The sequence below is a fragment of the Embiotoca jacksoni genome, unplaced genomic scaffold, assembly GCF_022577435.1.
Source record: "Embiotoca jacksoni isolate LCO1_2020_lvr unplaced genomic scaffold, fEmbJac1.0.p SCAF_9, whole genome shotgun sequence".
Classification (NCBI taxonomy): Eukaryota; Metazoa; Chordata; class Actinopteri; family Embiotocidae; genus Embiotoca; species Embiotoca jacksoni.
Genome location: NW_027185447.1, coordinates 8,222,702 through 8,237,035, shown reverse-complemented (window position 1 = coordinate 8,237,035; position 14,334 = coordinate 8,222,702). Strand labels below are relative to the sequence as shown.

The 14,334-nt window shown below is 40.8% G+C and overlaps 2 protein-coding genes across 2 annotated transcripts in view; one reads left to right on the top strand and one right to left on the bottom strand.

Moving 5' to 3' along the window:
- pex14 (peroxisomal biogenesis factor 14) overlaps window positions 1-14,081 on the bottom strand; it is a 45,538-nt gene extending 31,457 nt beyond the window's left edge. Inside the window, exons 1-2 of the mRNA XM_069140073.1 lie at window positions 14,000-14,081; window positions 12,857-12,907 (exon numbers count right to left, since the gene is read on the bottom strand). Coding sequence (XP_068996174.1) covers window positions 12,857-12,907; window positions 14,000-14,035 — 87 coding nt within the window. The 5' untranslated portion in view covers window positions 14,036-14,081. The remainder of the gene's footprint in view (window positions 1-12,856; window positions 12,908-13,999) is intronic.
- Window positions 2,824-14,334, top strand: part of cntn3a.1 (contactin 3a, tandem duplicate 1) — a 285,629-nt gene continuing 274,118 nt past the window's right edge. Inside the window, exon 1 of the mRNA XM_069140071.1 lies at window positions 2,824-2,873. The gene's annotated coding sequence lies outside the window, so the exon portion shown is untranslated. The remainder of the gene's footprint in view (window positions 2,874-14,334) is intronic.

Genomic DNA, 14,334 nt, shown 5'->3' with positions numbered 1-14,334 from the left:
AGTCTGACATTTCTTAATGTGCATCTGTCAGTGGTGCTGCCTGGGGTTGCCCTTGCTAAACTAGCGAGACAGATGACTGTTTAGATAAGGACATCCCCAGCGGGGCCCTGAGAACCCCGAGAGCCCTGGTGACTAAAGAGGAGCGACTCCGTCAGTGACACCTCACTTTCACCCACTTTGGACAAAAAAAATACTTCTATAGCCCACACATTCCTTTTAATTCAGGTAAAAGGCCCAAACCATGAGTCGGGAGCTGCTCTGAGAGATGAGGGTCATCAGAGATTAACCCATGGCACTTTAGCAGTGGGGGCGCAAGTGGGGAGTCGCAGTGAAGCACAACAAACTACTTAGCTACCACAAAACATTCCAGCCCTTTCTCAGCTGCAATCCAGTAATGGATACTTCCTCAGCTCCTCGATTGGTCAAAATGTTTTCATACAATAATTTAATTCAGAAACACATTTACAAAGCAGGAGTAATCAATTTTAATTAGTTGATTTTTTTTTTTCCATTCGCATAAAATTTAATGTACTGCCATCGATCTCCTTTGTTCTTTAATGCAGTGCCTCTTTCCTGTAATTCGAAGCTTTTCTTTTTTTTCTTCTTCTTCTTTTGCAGTCAGTGATGACATTCTGTGACATGCAGCTTTTCAGTGTGGAAAAGGAGCCTTTCCACACAGGAGAGTGCTCAACTTGATATCAGTCGAATGTACTAGAGTGTAGTGACAATGTGGTAAGTGTGAAAAGTTTTGTTCAAAAATGAGACGTCAAATATATAAGAATTGGTTTAAAAACACAAAAAATATAGAACAATACATAAACTTTTATCTGCAGGGAGGTGATGACCTTTACAAACAGTGGGGAGCTCAATGCAAATTTAGATGAATGGGAAGTGCTACAAATGTGGTTATAAAGTGATCTATACTCTTGCCATGAAAAGTTTTGTAAAAAAAAAAAACACAATACAAATATACTTTCTCATTGAATTTCAAAAAAGATAAGCTGTATTTATTAAATTCTAAAATAGATAAATAAAACTGCACTGAGATCAACATAAATTGTCATGCAAATACATTTTTGAAATATACGTTTTTAGCCTCAATGAACAGATCTGCATAAATTAGTTGAAAGTTATTTTGTGAACAGAAATAATAGAGAAAACTGTCTACTGTCACACAAAGAAACACAAAATCTTTTCTTAAAACTGCCTCTGCTCTGTGTGTTGTCCTTCATATCATCAAGGCCCGCCGGCCTTTCACATTCAATTAGTTGATTGAGGCAAAATGCAAGCGGCACCGGCAGCAAACAACGAGAAGCTTGTGTCCAAGCGACACACCACAGAAGTTGTGTTGTGGTGTCAGGAGAAGAGCTGCCTCCGTCACGAGCAACTTACAGTGACAAGCCTATCCTCCTCTGTTGATCCAAACTGCTCCTCTCACTGAGGAAGCACCCACACGCACACAGACACGTACACTCGCTGCAACACACACAAGAGCAAGTCGAATTGAACCACTACAATAGGCAAATAAAGCAGCGAGCTGGGCTGAAGATGTAGTGAGTTGGCACCAGTTTTGTGTGTGGCTTTGCCAGCCTGCCAAATTGACTAATAAAACTAGAATAGAGAGGCCGGTGACAATACAGAGAGAGGTGTCTTTTTATTGATCAAATTATTCCTTCTTGAGTACACCGTGCCGCCGAATGAGAGTATGCACACAAAGACAGCTAGACGGATTGTGACATTCTAGTGACATTGTAATTGTGTGTCAACTCTTCTCCAGTCAATAGGCTGAATGCACTAATCATGTGTCTTGGATCAGCAATTTCATGGTGTTCAAAAGGGGCCAGGAATTGGTGGCATGACCCTCCACACAGGGTGAGACCCCTCTTTCCTCAGCGAGTGCCACAGAGAGAGGAGAGGGGACGGATGGTGTAAAGGGAGACGCATCGAGGCCAGAGCAGAGCCAGAGAAGATGAACATCGCCATCTACTGGCCAGGGGTGGTATGGGTGGCGTCTAGCGGAAGGGTGGGGGTGTGGGGGGTGGTCTGGCAGTTTACCCTTGCGGCCTGTCTTTCACTGAGACCTGTCAGAAACATTTAGACACACTTGCCAAGACAATGGGCCACACATCTACAGTGGCAGACAAGTCAGACTGAAATCACCATCAAACGAGGGAGGAAACTTAAGGCAGCATGCCTTCGTTTGGTTTTGGAGGAAGAGAGCAAGCAGAGTCTGTTCCTGATCACACTAAGTGACAAGGAAAAATGTTGGCTAATTCTCTTTTTCTGGAGGCGTCCAACTTCCACTAAGAGTTTAACCTCGAGAGTCGGATAAGCGAAAAAAAGAGAGTGGTGCTGACGGCATCAAAAACCAACAATCATCAGAGTCTGAGAAGCAGCTCGTGTCTTTCTTCTCATTCAACCCAGTGTCAGAGAATGCAAACAAGACAGCTCATCAGATCAAATAATATTTCTTCAGTTCAACTTTTGTAAAGCAGTTAGGCTACACACTGGAGATTTCATCGGTTATAAAATGGCATAAGGTGACTAAAGCATGTGCCACATTTGGTTGATACAAGCCCCAGCTAAACGTATTTCCCCTTTTCTGAGGCGTTTACACAGAAGTTTCAGGTTTTCCAAGATGGTTTCCTAATGTAGATTGTTGGTAACTGTACATGACAGTGATGCAAAGTCAACACAACTCCACCCAGCTGCCTCAAGTCACACATAACATTCATGTTCTGTCTTTAGATCTCAAATTGTTGATTTTTTTTTTAAAGACTGTACTTGAACTTGCTCCTACAGTGTTTTCTAAAAAAAAAAAAAAAAAAAAAAAAAAAAAAAAAAAAAAAAAAAAAAAAAAAAAAAAAAAAAAGGCATTTATTGTACTGCATGTTTCCCAAAAGTCTCATGACTAATAATTTAAAGAAAAGGGCATCCCCTTTCAAGAAGATCATTTCTTCAAAAATGGCGAGATTTAATAAATAGAAGGAGTAATCAGAGAGGAATGTTGCACGTCTCTGCTGCGCAGCACCAACACTTTTTGTGACTACGTGACAATCAGAGGCAGTGGTCAAAGTTTAGGCGTCGACACCCATCTCAGAGCACGTCATGTGGGGAAAGGGGAAAATGCATGTTTTGCCAGCCTCCTCCAAAAGAATGAGGAGACGAGACAACCCACAGTGAACCACTATAATGTCACACAGGGTGGCGTGTTACAGCAAAGGGGCTGAGTTGGCAAGCAGCTCAGCAGCAGACGCACACCTGTTCTGACATTTTCTGTCGACCTTGACACAGAAAACACATGACAATGCCACTCTCTGCATTTCAAAAGTGCAGGCTGTTTGACGAAGCCCCTTCACTTCTCCTTTTCTCATCCCCATGATACCTAAAACCACTTTCCACACACTTTTGGAACCATGACGTAGCGCCGTCGACATAAGAGGGTCAGACGGGAGGCAAGTCTCGTAGTAGCAGTAAATACAAAGAAAATAAATAAATAGAGGAGACATACAAAAATCTGATAGCAAGTCATCTTTGGGGACAACCAAAGACCGTTGGCAACTGTCAGTGCCGGCTGGCTGACTCTTCCCACAGGATTGCATGCCACCAATACCTCCTTTAAAATCCCAAAGTCCACAGTAAACACAATCTGGGGAGGACAGAGCGGCCTCAGCCTCTCCTCTATTCATTCTGTCTCGCCCCTTCTTTTGAAGGTCATGACGGAGGTACAATGCTTCCATCCATCCACTATTTTAATCAAAGAGAAAGCAGAGTACTGCTGCCAGGAGAGCTGCACAGGAAAACAAATGCAATCTTCCTGTTAATCACTGCATTAACAAGAAGTCGACAGTCTTCATGCACACGCTCGGGAGGGGAGCCAGTCCAGGTGTTGGATAATTGTCAGTTGTGCCAGTGGTTATAGTTACCTTTTTAACTCTGCCAACCTCTGTTTCACTGCTGGTCCACACTTGTACTCTACCTTAATGATAGCTTCAAAAAGGCCCTCTTTTTATTGAAGACTGCATGCAGACACAAAGAAGTCTTGGTGAAGATTTCTGCATGCTGACTAGTGGACTTTGGATGAAGGCATGGACATCCAGCTTATCATCAGTGCCAAGTGACGTGTCGCTCAATTTGAAAGATGTTTGGGCACGGTCTAATTTAAATGAAAGGCAAACAAAACCTGAAAAAGACATCAGAGGTATGTAACAAGTCTGAAAAACAAGTCCATACAATGACTTTCTGGCAATCAACTATATAGAAGAAACGCATAACAGTATCCGGAAAAACAACCTGCCAAGACAGCACCTTGACAGAAATGATTCACGTGTTCCTTTCATTCAGAAAAAAGAACAAAAAACGACCTCAACTGCAGATGAGGATGATATAATTTTGAGATGAGGAATTGAATAGCAAGCAAGGCTCAAGTTTTTATTGGAATACACTACAAAAAAAACTTTATCGTTTACTGGCAATGCCCTTCTGGATCCTTCTTCTAAACTTAGGCTAATTAGAGTGCGATATTTTCACTCAAGTGCTCTATTTTGGCTGGTTTTGAGATAATTTATCTCCGTTTTTATATTCTGTCACTTTCATTTTAGCCTAGAGAGTAGCACATTATCTCCCTTTTTTCAGATTCTCCTGATAAAGCCACAATCTCAGGGCCCCACACACAGAGAAAAGCCGAAAATCCCATTAGCATTTTACTTTCATTATTTTTAATCAAACCCAGAAAACTGACACATATTAATTAATATCCATTAGCAGTTTTTTTTTTGCCCCTCTCCCAGAGAAGACGTTCGGGAGGAAAAGAAGCAATTAACTTAACAAAATAATCAAAAAAATTGTTACAGAAATCTCTGATAAATGTCATGTGAGGTCCCGTCTAAATGTAAGAAGTGTAATACATTCTTGCTGTCATATTCCATTAAACTGCTATTACAGTCTTGATAGAACTATTAGTCACTACATTATTAATAACATTAATGTATTTACATTTTTGGTGTACAAGCCTGCTTTCATGCAATAATTTATGAAGGCGACTTCAGATATGTTATAACGCTCCCCATCTAGGCTCTTTTGTGTTTATTATTGATTGTGAAAACAGTCAAAATTCCAAATCTAATACCCTTCTGCCCTCCCCCCCTACCCCTTAATGTATTGGAGTGGGCTGTTTACATTAAAGGACTGGAATAAAGTGCATTTACATCTGAAGCATAAGTTCATAATTTACATTCCAACATTTATTAGAGGTGACAAACGAGCGTTTGGTCCACTCGTGCTTTTCCACAATGCAGCACTCATTCAATCCATATAAATTACAGCTGGGCTTGGGAGTGCAAAAGCAAATTATTTTATTATATGTATGCATGTATGACTCTATAGGGGGTTACTAAGACAAACAGGGAATTACTTGATTAGGCCAACTGTGGTTAACAAAGAACGAAATATGAGATTGAGGGTTAGACCAATAAAATTTCCGCATAAATGTTTGGCCCTTATTTAAATATCTAAAATACACAGATCTTAGTGTAAAAGCTTCAAACTGTTGTATTACTGTAGTTCACTGTACTTCTGTGTATTTTAGGTAGTGTATATATATATATATATCTCTCTCTTTTAGGTGGAGCTGCTCCAATAGTTTACTCTTAGCTAGCGCTAATGTTATTCAATGAAAAGAAACTTGCCTAAAAGGCAGTATTATATTACATAATTAGACAGGGCAGCATTTTCAGAAGGGGATTTACAAATGCGCTGAGGGGATCCCAGCATTTGAACAAATATCTAGCGCTGTAGGGGAGCTTGCCGACAAATTAACCGCTTATAATTTACCAAGCCAGATAAAAGGAGAAAAAAAATGTTCCCCAAAGTGTCAATTACAAATAATTTTTCCTCTGATTTCTACAGTTGTGAAAGAATGATACCCTAAAAGGCTTTTGGGTGCCAAAATTGCATGTTGTTCATCTATATCTTTTCTCTTCTTTTTTTTTTACACAATGGATTCACTCAGAGAAAAATAATTTAGCATCAGCAGCAGGACTGTTTAGGATAGCTCTGAAAGCATAAGTGTATGGCTCCCCTGTGAGAACACTGGCTGGTCGGAGAGGAGAGCGACCGACAGACAGACAGGTGCAGGGACCGGGGGAAATGAAGGGGGATTCAATCAGATTCATGTTCATTAAAATCAGAGGACATCACAAAAATTAGAAAGATGCTGACAAATCAAAGGGTCTCAGTACCTGAATTACCATAGTCATTTACTTATTAAAGCCAGGATGCTTCCTGTCAATCAAGAGCCATCACATTCTCCATTTGCAGCGGAAAGCCACCGTAATTGCTTCTCATACTAATCAACACAACTTGTGTAATTATGCCTTGAAAGTGACATTGGAGGCTGAGAGCGATGTGAGCAGTCTTGACAGCAGAGACATCTCAGATTCATCGGGAGATTTCCAGTCTCGCTGCAAGGAGACAAGCCACTCTCAGACCAAGTTACTCACTCGAGCAGTTTACAACCATAAACACAAAGAAAAGACAATAAATCAAGCTGAAGTAATTACAAAGCAGAATAGAGAGTATAAAGGAAGCTCAGCTCAATAAGGCCACTTTCCCAAGTATATTGAGGCAAAATGACTACGCTGTAATTAAACTGGTGTCGTATTTCTATCATTTCTTAAGTAAACACATTGTGACAGTTCACTAAATTGTGGGAGAATAGGAAATTACAGCTCTGTTACCATGCTGTTTACATTAATATACTTGCTGAGACAAAAACCCTACAAATAAAGCCCTAAGTATTCATTAAAGTTTATTGAATTCAGCTTAATCACAGACTTTACACATGTCTCCGAAATGAACTTTGCGTAAAACTAGCTTCAACATTCCTCAGAGCATCGGAACACTTTCCAAACCATATTCCCAGGCTGCATCTGTCACCAGTCACACTGCGGCCCAGCCAGGAAGGTCACAGTGAGGTCAAAATACTGCAACAAATCAAGAGCCAGGGGTTATGGCATGAAACTCTACATACATAAACTACGTGTATTATTGACACTCTGTGACAACAGCTTCTTCTTCATTTACTGTGAACTTTACAGGGAACTAAAAAATGGTCCTTGGATGCTCTCGTAAAAAACTAAAACAAAAGATCAAATAAAAATAAAAATGCTATTGTCTGAGCTGGCAATGCAGATCCAGTCCGGCTCAGCACACGAGGCAGAAACCACTAAAAAATAATTCATAAAAATGGGTTGGACTCATCTGTGCTCATCCTTTTCAAAGAGGTGGGTGGATCCATTGGGGGGGGGAAAAAAAAAGTCACCAACATCAAAAAGAAGTCAACTGATAATTCTGGCATACTATGAGGGGAATGAGCGCAATGATTTAATCTGTGAACAGAAACGAAGATGAGAGATTTATGGCTCATAAAAAGTTCAAACGACAGAAAAACCCAAATCCTTCTGTGTCATTCCTTGCTCATAACCTCCAAACTTTAGCACATGTTGAAGACAAAGTAAGAAAATGTTTTTTTTTGTGGCTAAATATGAGAAAAACACGCACAGTTACTGACATAGAAAACACAGGCTTTTACAGGAAAAGCCTGTGTGATTCACCCCCTGCGTTCGACTCTAATGAGTCAAAAAGTGTGACCTGCACTTAAACAAGAAGTCACAGCCAGAAGCTGTAAACTCATTTCCCCGTCCAAGCCAGCAACGTCGGCAGGACCTGGAAGATGTGCTCCGAGCATGCACGATAAATCTGACGTGAAATCATAATCATAAAAGCAATTAGCTGACCCTGCGCCACTCGTCCTTGGACATGACAGTGAGAATTCATACAGAGTCCTCTAAGGAGGCTGGCTGCCGGGTTGGGCGAGGAGGAGAAAAAGTGCAACACAGCAACAATAAAATGGAGGGCCCTTCCTGTGTCATTAACCACGGAAACAAACAGCGCATGATGCACAAAGAGAGCTGCGAAACAGAGAATTGAGCTTTTATGTTTTTTAAAGAGAAAACTTCACCACGACCACCGAAACAAACTTTGCTGCGCAGATGTTTCTTCAGTAAAACTGTGGCTAAAGGTAACATAATGGCATCATATCCTCCCCATATATCACAACACTCGGCGTTATCTCACACTGTAATACAGTTTTCAGACTGCATTCAAAATGTATTTACTCTGAATCATTTGAATTAAGCCACAAAAATGTAAAGATGGAGGATTTCAACACGTCTTTAATCTGTGCTGCTGCAGAGGCTGAAGCAGGTTTACAGTCAACATGACAGTTTACAGAAATTATTGACGAGGAGACGGCAGGTGATCAGATTCATCCCACGTTTCTCTTTCAAGAAGTGCACAAGAATTTGAGAAACCTCTCTTCTACCCTTGTGCACACACGCATGCCCACGCACGCACGCACACGCGCCCACGCGCGCACACACACACACACACACACACACACACAGTCAGAGTTTCTTGCTTTCACTTCCCACTCAGTAATTACAGCGAGGCCGAACTAGTGGCTGCCACCTAGTGACCGTCTTCCCCAATAATCATGAAATATCTCTATGGCTCGCGCCCCCACTCGGACCATAACTCTCCTTTACTGCAGACAGCTCCAATAAAGGATTACAATTACAATTAAAGTAATGAGCAAAGAGGAAAAAAGGAAAATCTCAGAGAAGGTTCCCTTGACTAACTAAATGGTAGCCTAGTTTCTTGACAGAATGGAGTTACCATACCAGACTCATTACCGGCTCCCATTTCTTATTCTGCCCCAATAATTAATTTGGAACGTGTTGAAACCTGGAGGTCTCAAAACTTAAAGTAATGGTTTTAAAAGTGATGAATGTGAAATGAATTGAAATATGAATTATCAAATAAGAGATTAACTTCTTGTTATTTTTGGTTTATGGGAGCTGTATTGTAAAAAAGTGTGATCACTTAAAATGTATTGTATCTTCAGGGAGGTGGAGAGGGGGCGGAGGGGGTGGAGGGGCGGCATGTGTGGGGAGGTGATTGTGTAAATTGTACAGTCCTGTGAGGAAAAAATATCCACACATGCACAGAGAATAGACTGGTGTTAAAAAGGATATATCTTCCCATGTTCCATGTGGAAAGTCATTAAGGAAAAAAAATAAAAAAAATAACTCAAGTCAAGACCTGAGAGTAACCCCTGACTTCCTGCCATCACCACTGTTACATTTGTGTTACACCCACGCGCAAGTGAAGGAAAAAAAAATGAAATCTCTTTTCAGAGCTAACATATGAGCAACATCTGTCTGCCTGTGACTTGCGGGGCTCGGCAAAAGAGCCGTCGGGGAGGAAGAGGTGAAATTGAGGAGGAAAAAGAGCCAGAGACTGACAAAAGGGAGACAGTAGCAGTGCCTCCGTGTCTTTGGCTGGACCAATTACTGTTGGCATGTCCTCTGCCAACCAGCCAGGTCGCCCACACCTCCTGCACCTAACACACTGCTCCTTTATTCCCCCTCTATAGTAAGATGGCTATTGCAAAGGGGCTACGGAAATTTGGAGACTGCTGAGCCAAAACAGATCACTTCAAAGCGGCTTATTTAACGCTTGCTAAATTTTTCATCACAGTCGCTTAATATCCTGGGGAAGGAGAGCTTTTGAAGTTGCTGTGAGACCGGGGATGTTCTTCTTACAATTCTTTTTTTCCCCCTCCCTCTGCTGTATTAAAATCCCCAAACCTAAACACATAACACACAACCGGTTTACAATGCCTACATGCACGCGAAGCGTTGGTACAGATGCACCGTTTGCACACATAAACCGCACGCTTGCATTCCCCACAAACTCACACACATTGTTATTCATTTGGGGCCTGTGAATTACTTTTCAGGAGTATAGAGAGTAACAGGATTAATACTGCCCTGGATAACCAAAAGTATTAGAATTATTTTCAGTGAGGGGTCAACTCGCCCGAAGATCATCTGCACATCCACATGACCCCACAACAAAAAGTTTCTCATCAGAGGCAGAATTTATCCACTTTCATCCGGTGACTCTAGACACTTAGCGATAGGTTTGTCTGATGTCAGCACCTTTACACTTATCGTGTGCTTGATGAGAAATACAAAAAAAATCTGATTATTACAACAGTTTGACTCCGCATTTCCACGATGCAAAAATAATTGAAAATAAATCTGCAACAATTTTGAAAATAAATTAATCATTTTAGATTTTTTTATTATTTTTTTTTTTCCAAAAAACCCAACCGTTCTGTGGGTTTAGCTTCTTAATTGTGATGTCTTGTTGATGCTTCATGTTCGTATACAGAAATATAAAGATTTTGTTTTTTGGAAAAGGTAAGGACTCTGAAGACATCACTTGGACTCTGGTAAAATTTTGAAGCGGGTTTTTCCAATAGTCTTTTGAAATTTTATCGACAAAATAATTAACTGATAAATCCGGGAGCAATAAACAGAATAATTGATAATTAAAATAATTGTTTGTTGCAGCCCTAAAATTCATAACATTGTAAAAAGGTAATAAGATTCCGTTGGTCATAATTGTTGTTTCATTTCTTCTTATTATTTTAACTACAGTTCTGAGAGAAAAAAAAATTAAAAAAAAATCACTCTGTTAAATAAGTTAAATAAAAAAATAAAATTACAAGAAAATGAAGCACTTAAACTATTAAGCATCTTTTACGATGATAAAATTGCAATATTTCAAATTAATCCCAATACATCTAGTCCCACATCACAATATACTCCTATGCTACTGGATAATAAGTAGACATATTTCCCGTTTTCTCCTGTTATCAAAAGTATTTTTCCTCATGCAGATATCGTTGACATTTGTTTGGGTGAATTCAAAGGCAGTGAGAACACAGTGATGAAAGGAGATGCGGGTGAGCGCAGGGTGTCACAGTAGAAAGAGGGCACAATGACTAAGGAAGCACCAGCAAAGGACTGGCAGGGGTAATGGCCATGGCAGGGATGAGCTGAAGGTGGGAGGGGGTGGGGGATGTAGATGCAAAGAGCCGGGGTGAGAGCGAGCAAACAGCAGCGCCGGAGGCAACAGCAGCGGCTGGCAGCGACTGGCATACCAGTCAACCACGGAGCACACACACTCACATATAGGCTCTCCCACCCTTTCTTCTCTCTCTCTCTCTCTCTCTCTCTCTCTCTCTCTCTCTCTCTCTCTCTGACTGCAGGTCCAGATCTGCCCCTCTGGCCTGTGTGGTGGCAGAGGCTGTGAGACCGGCCCCTGAGCTGGGCCCTCTTGCCACTGAGGAGGAGAGCCCATGCAGTGCAGTGTGCCAGGGCCTGCTGATCTGGGCGAGGTGAGTCAGAACCTGTTAACATGACTGGTGTCCCCAGCCTGACACACTGGCTTGTCTGACATGCACATGTGCACATAAATGTTATACAAACGTGTGTGTGTGTGTGTGTGTGTGTGTGTGTGTGTGTGTTCTCTCTCTCTCTCTGTCTGTCCTCCCAACCCTGCCAGCACTCCCTTTCCTCTCATCCAGATAAAATCCTTTCAGACACAAATTTCAATTATTCACCTCATCCAAATAATGCCATGTGACAAGAATTATCCCTACTGTAATAATCCACTTAACTGGGAAAGAGCAGCTCATCAAAAAGAGAAAGGAGGAAAGGGGTTGGAAGTGAGGGTGGCGGTGGTGGGACTTGTCAACCAGTCTCGAATCAGGACCCTCATAACAAGAATTTCTTCCCTTTTTGAGGAGGCAGTCTTGAAGCGCAGTGGGATGATGAAATTGAAGTAAATTGAAAGAAAGCCTGGGAGAATGCTCCCACAATCAATAACCCCAGGATTAAATTAGCCTTGGCATGAAAGGATGATGGGGGGAAGATGAAGAGTGAATGGTGGTGAATGACATTGAGACATGTAGGCTGAACAATACAGCACTCCTCTAACCTGGATGCCGTGCCCATACAAGGACAGTGAAAGTACCTGGGACGTATTCCATCCCACTTAGCAATAACACAACATTCCTGGTTATAATCAGCACTTGGACCAGGCATGTCTTATAAACATGTCCCTTTACACGTTATTGAAAAAAACCTGATGTTTATTCTTGTTAAATGTTGCCTTTTGATGGTATTAATGACTTGAACTACTTATTTAGTAACATGAGTAGCCACCTAAGTAAGAAACCACTGCGTTTAACAGGCATTTTTCTTTAAAAACAAAAAAAGATATTATTCAGACTAATTATTAACAAACCAATTGAAAAATCTACCTGGCCATAAATGCAAGTACCGACACAGACTGAAAAACAGTGGGCTAAAAAAAAAAAGACAACAAAAATATGTAGTCTTAGTTTTAAGCAACACATGATTAAAGCTGCTGTTAAAATAAACCTTTCTCAATCCTTTTTCCTATCCAAAGACAAGGAACACAAAGTCCACTCTCATTGCGGCTTAGGGACACCAGTGTGATGCTAAAGTGACTGTCTGCTAATTAGAAGCCTTTAACACTGCATCTCCCTGGGGAATGTGTAATATCATCCGATTAGCCTATAAAAGTATTTAAGGAAATATTAAAAGAAACAATCTTAGTGTTCCTAAACTACAAATCATCAGTCGCCAAGACTTTTTTGCAAGGTTTCATACTTTTCAAAATGCTGCAGCTGCTTATTTCCCTGGTAAACACACAATCAGATCAGCATCAGCTGCCTTAGTGTTTAAAAACTGACCAAAAAAAACAAACATTTAAACCACTTATGAGGACTTAATCTGACCTGCCATCTCTGTCTAATTTGCAGTTACATTAAACAGACCCTCATAAATGATTTTCTGATTACGGTCCATATTGACTCATCAATCAAGTAATCTGTATTAAAGAAGGAGTCCTTTACCAGCGTTTCTCTGGGACCAGCCGCTCCAACATCTCCAGGTGGAAGTCCAGGCTAAAAAAAAAAAAAAAAAAGACAAGCAAACACTTGTATTAGAGCGCCATCTAGTGGAGGACAGTGGCAAACAAAAAAAACAAAAAAAACAAAAACAAAAAAGGTACAAACAAGAACTTTTTAACGTCACATATTTGAAGGTAACAACGAACCCAGCCTGGCAGCAGAGTAAACAATGATACCATCCCTCACATTTTTATTGTCGCTGTCAACAATTTCTTAACCACACGGAATGCACTCAAAATGTAGTTCTTTAAATGGGAGAAAACATTTGAAACCAGTCTGTTGAATCACATTTGCTCAGCTTTCTTCCAAACCATGCGATACCGAGTAAATCTGCCAGAACCTAAACGTACGTTTAAGCATATATCTTTGCAACAACAAACTTCCCGAGAAATTGTTTGCAAATGTTGTTTACATGACAACATTCTTTATTTTATTTTTTTCTCTCCCCAGGATGATTGTGTTTTTTTTTTTTTCTGGATTAAGTCAACACACGCCACATTTCGGCGCTTCAGCTCTCGACTATGCACGTTTAATTCTGGGAGACGTTTCCTCTCTGTTAACCAACAGTATTGTAATTGCACCTGCAAAGTTTAACAGTCTAAAGCAGTCACTGGTGAGATACCACTTTCAGTCATATTCCTGGAATGATTAGTGCTTGTTAATAATTCAAGCAAACACTAATGAACGGAGTACAAACCACTGCTGACTGTGACCTTTCCTCAAGTCATGAACTGATCAGAATAAGACACACACACACGCAAAGCTACATCTGGTCAGGGTGAGTGGTTAGCCAACGAGTTGAGAAAGCCACATTATTTTTTTGTTTTTGGTAACACACGGTAAGCCTCGAGAAGCATCGGTGCCCACATGTCAACACAAGCATGTGAAACTTTTGAAACGTAACCTAGCACGCATGCTAACTAGCACGCATGCTAACCCTCGTTCGCTGAGCAGTTTAAAAAGTAACAAAGAAGAATGACGACACGTAAAAGCCACCAAATGTGAACGCATTAAAGAAGGGTTCACGGTTAAATGTGGGAACCACGGGGTAAATGTTTCAGCTTGCAGAGAGAGAGAGAGAGAGACCTGTGCTGGAGGATCGAGTTGGTCGGTGGATGCCATCTTCCTGCGGGCTTCGGAAGGCTGCTCGAGTTATCTGCGCTCGATTGCTTTTCCTGAAACGTGTTCATTCAGCTCATTAAAAACACAGCCAGGTTCACACGAAAACGGACTGTGGTTTTTACCTGGAGACCATTCAGAAGCAAAACACAACAGCAACTGAAACGATAAAAGCCGGAACAATAAAAAAAAAAAAAAAACTTCTTTTTTTTTTTTCTTTTTTTTTTTTTTTAATACAGCAAAAAAATGAATACATCATTAAGACTTTTTTGTTTGGCGTTCATTTTGTCATGAATCTTAAT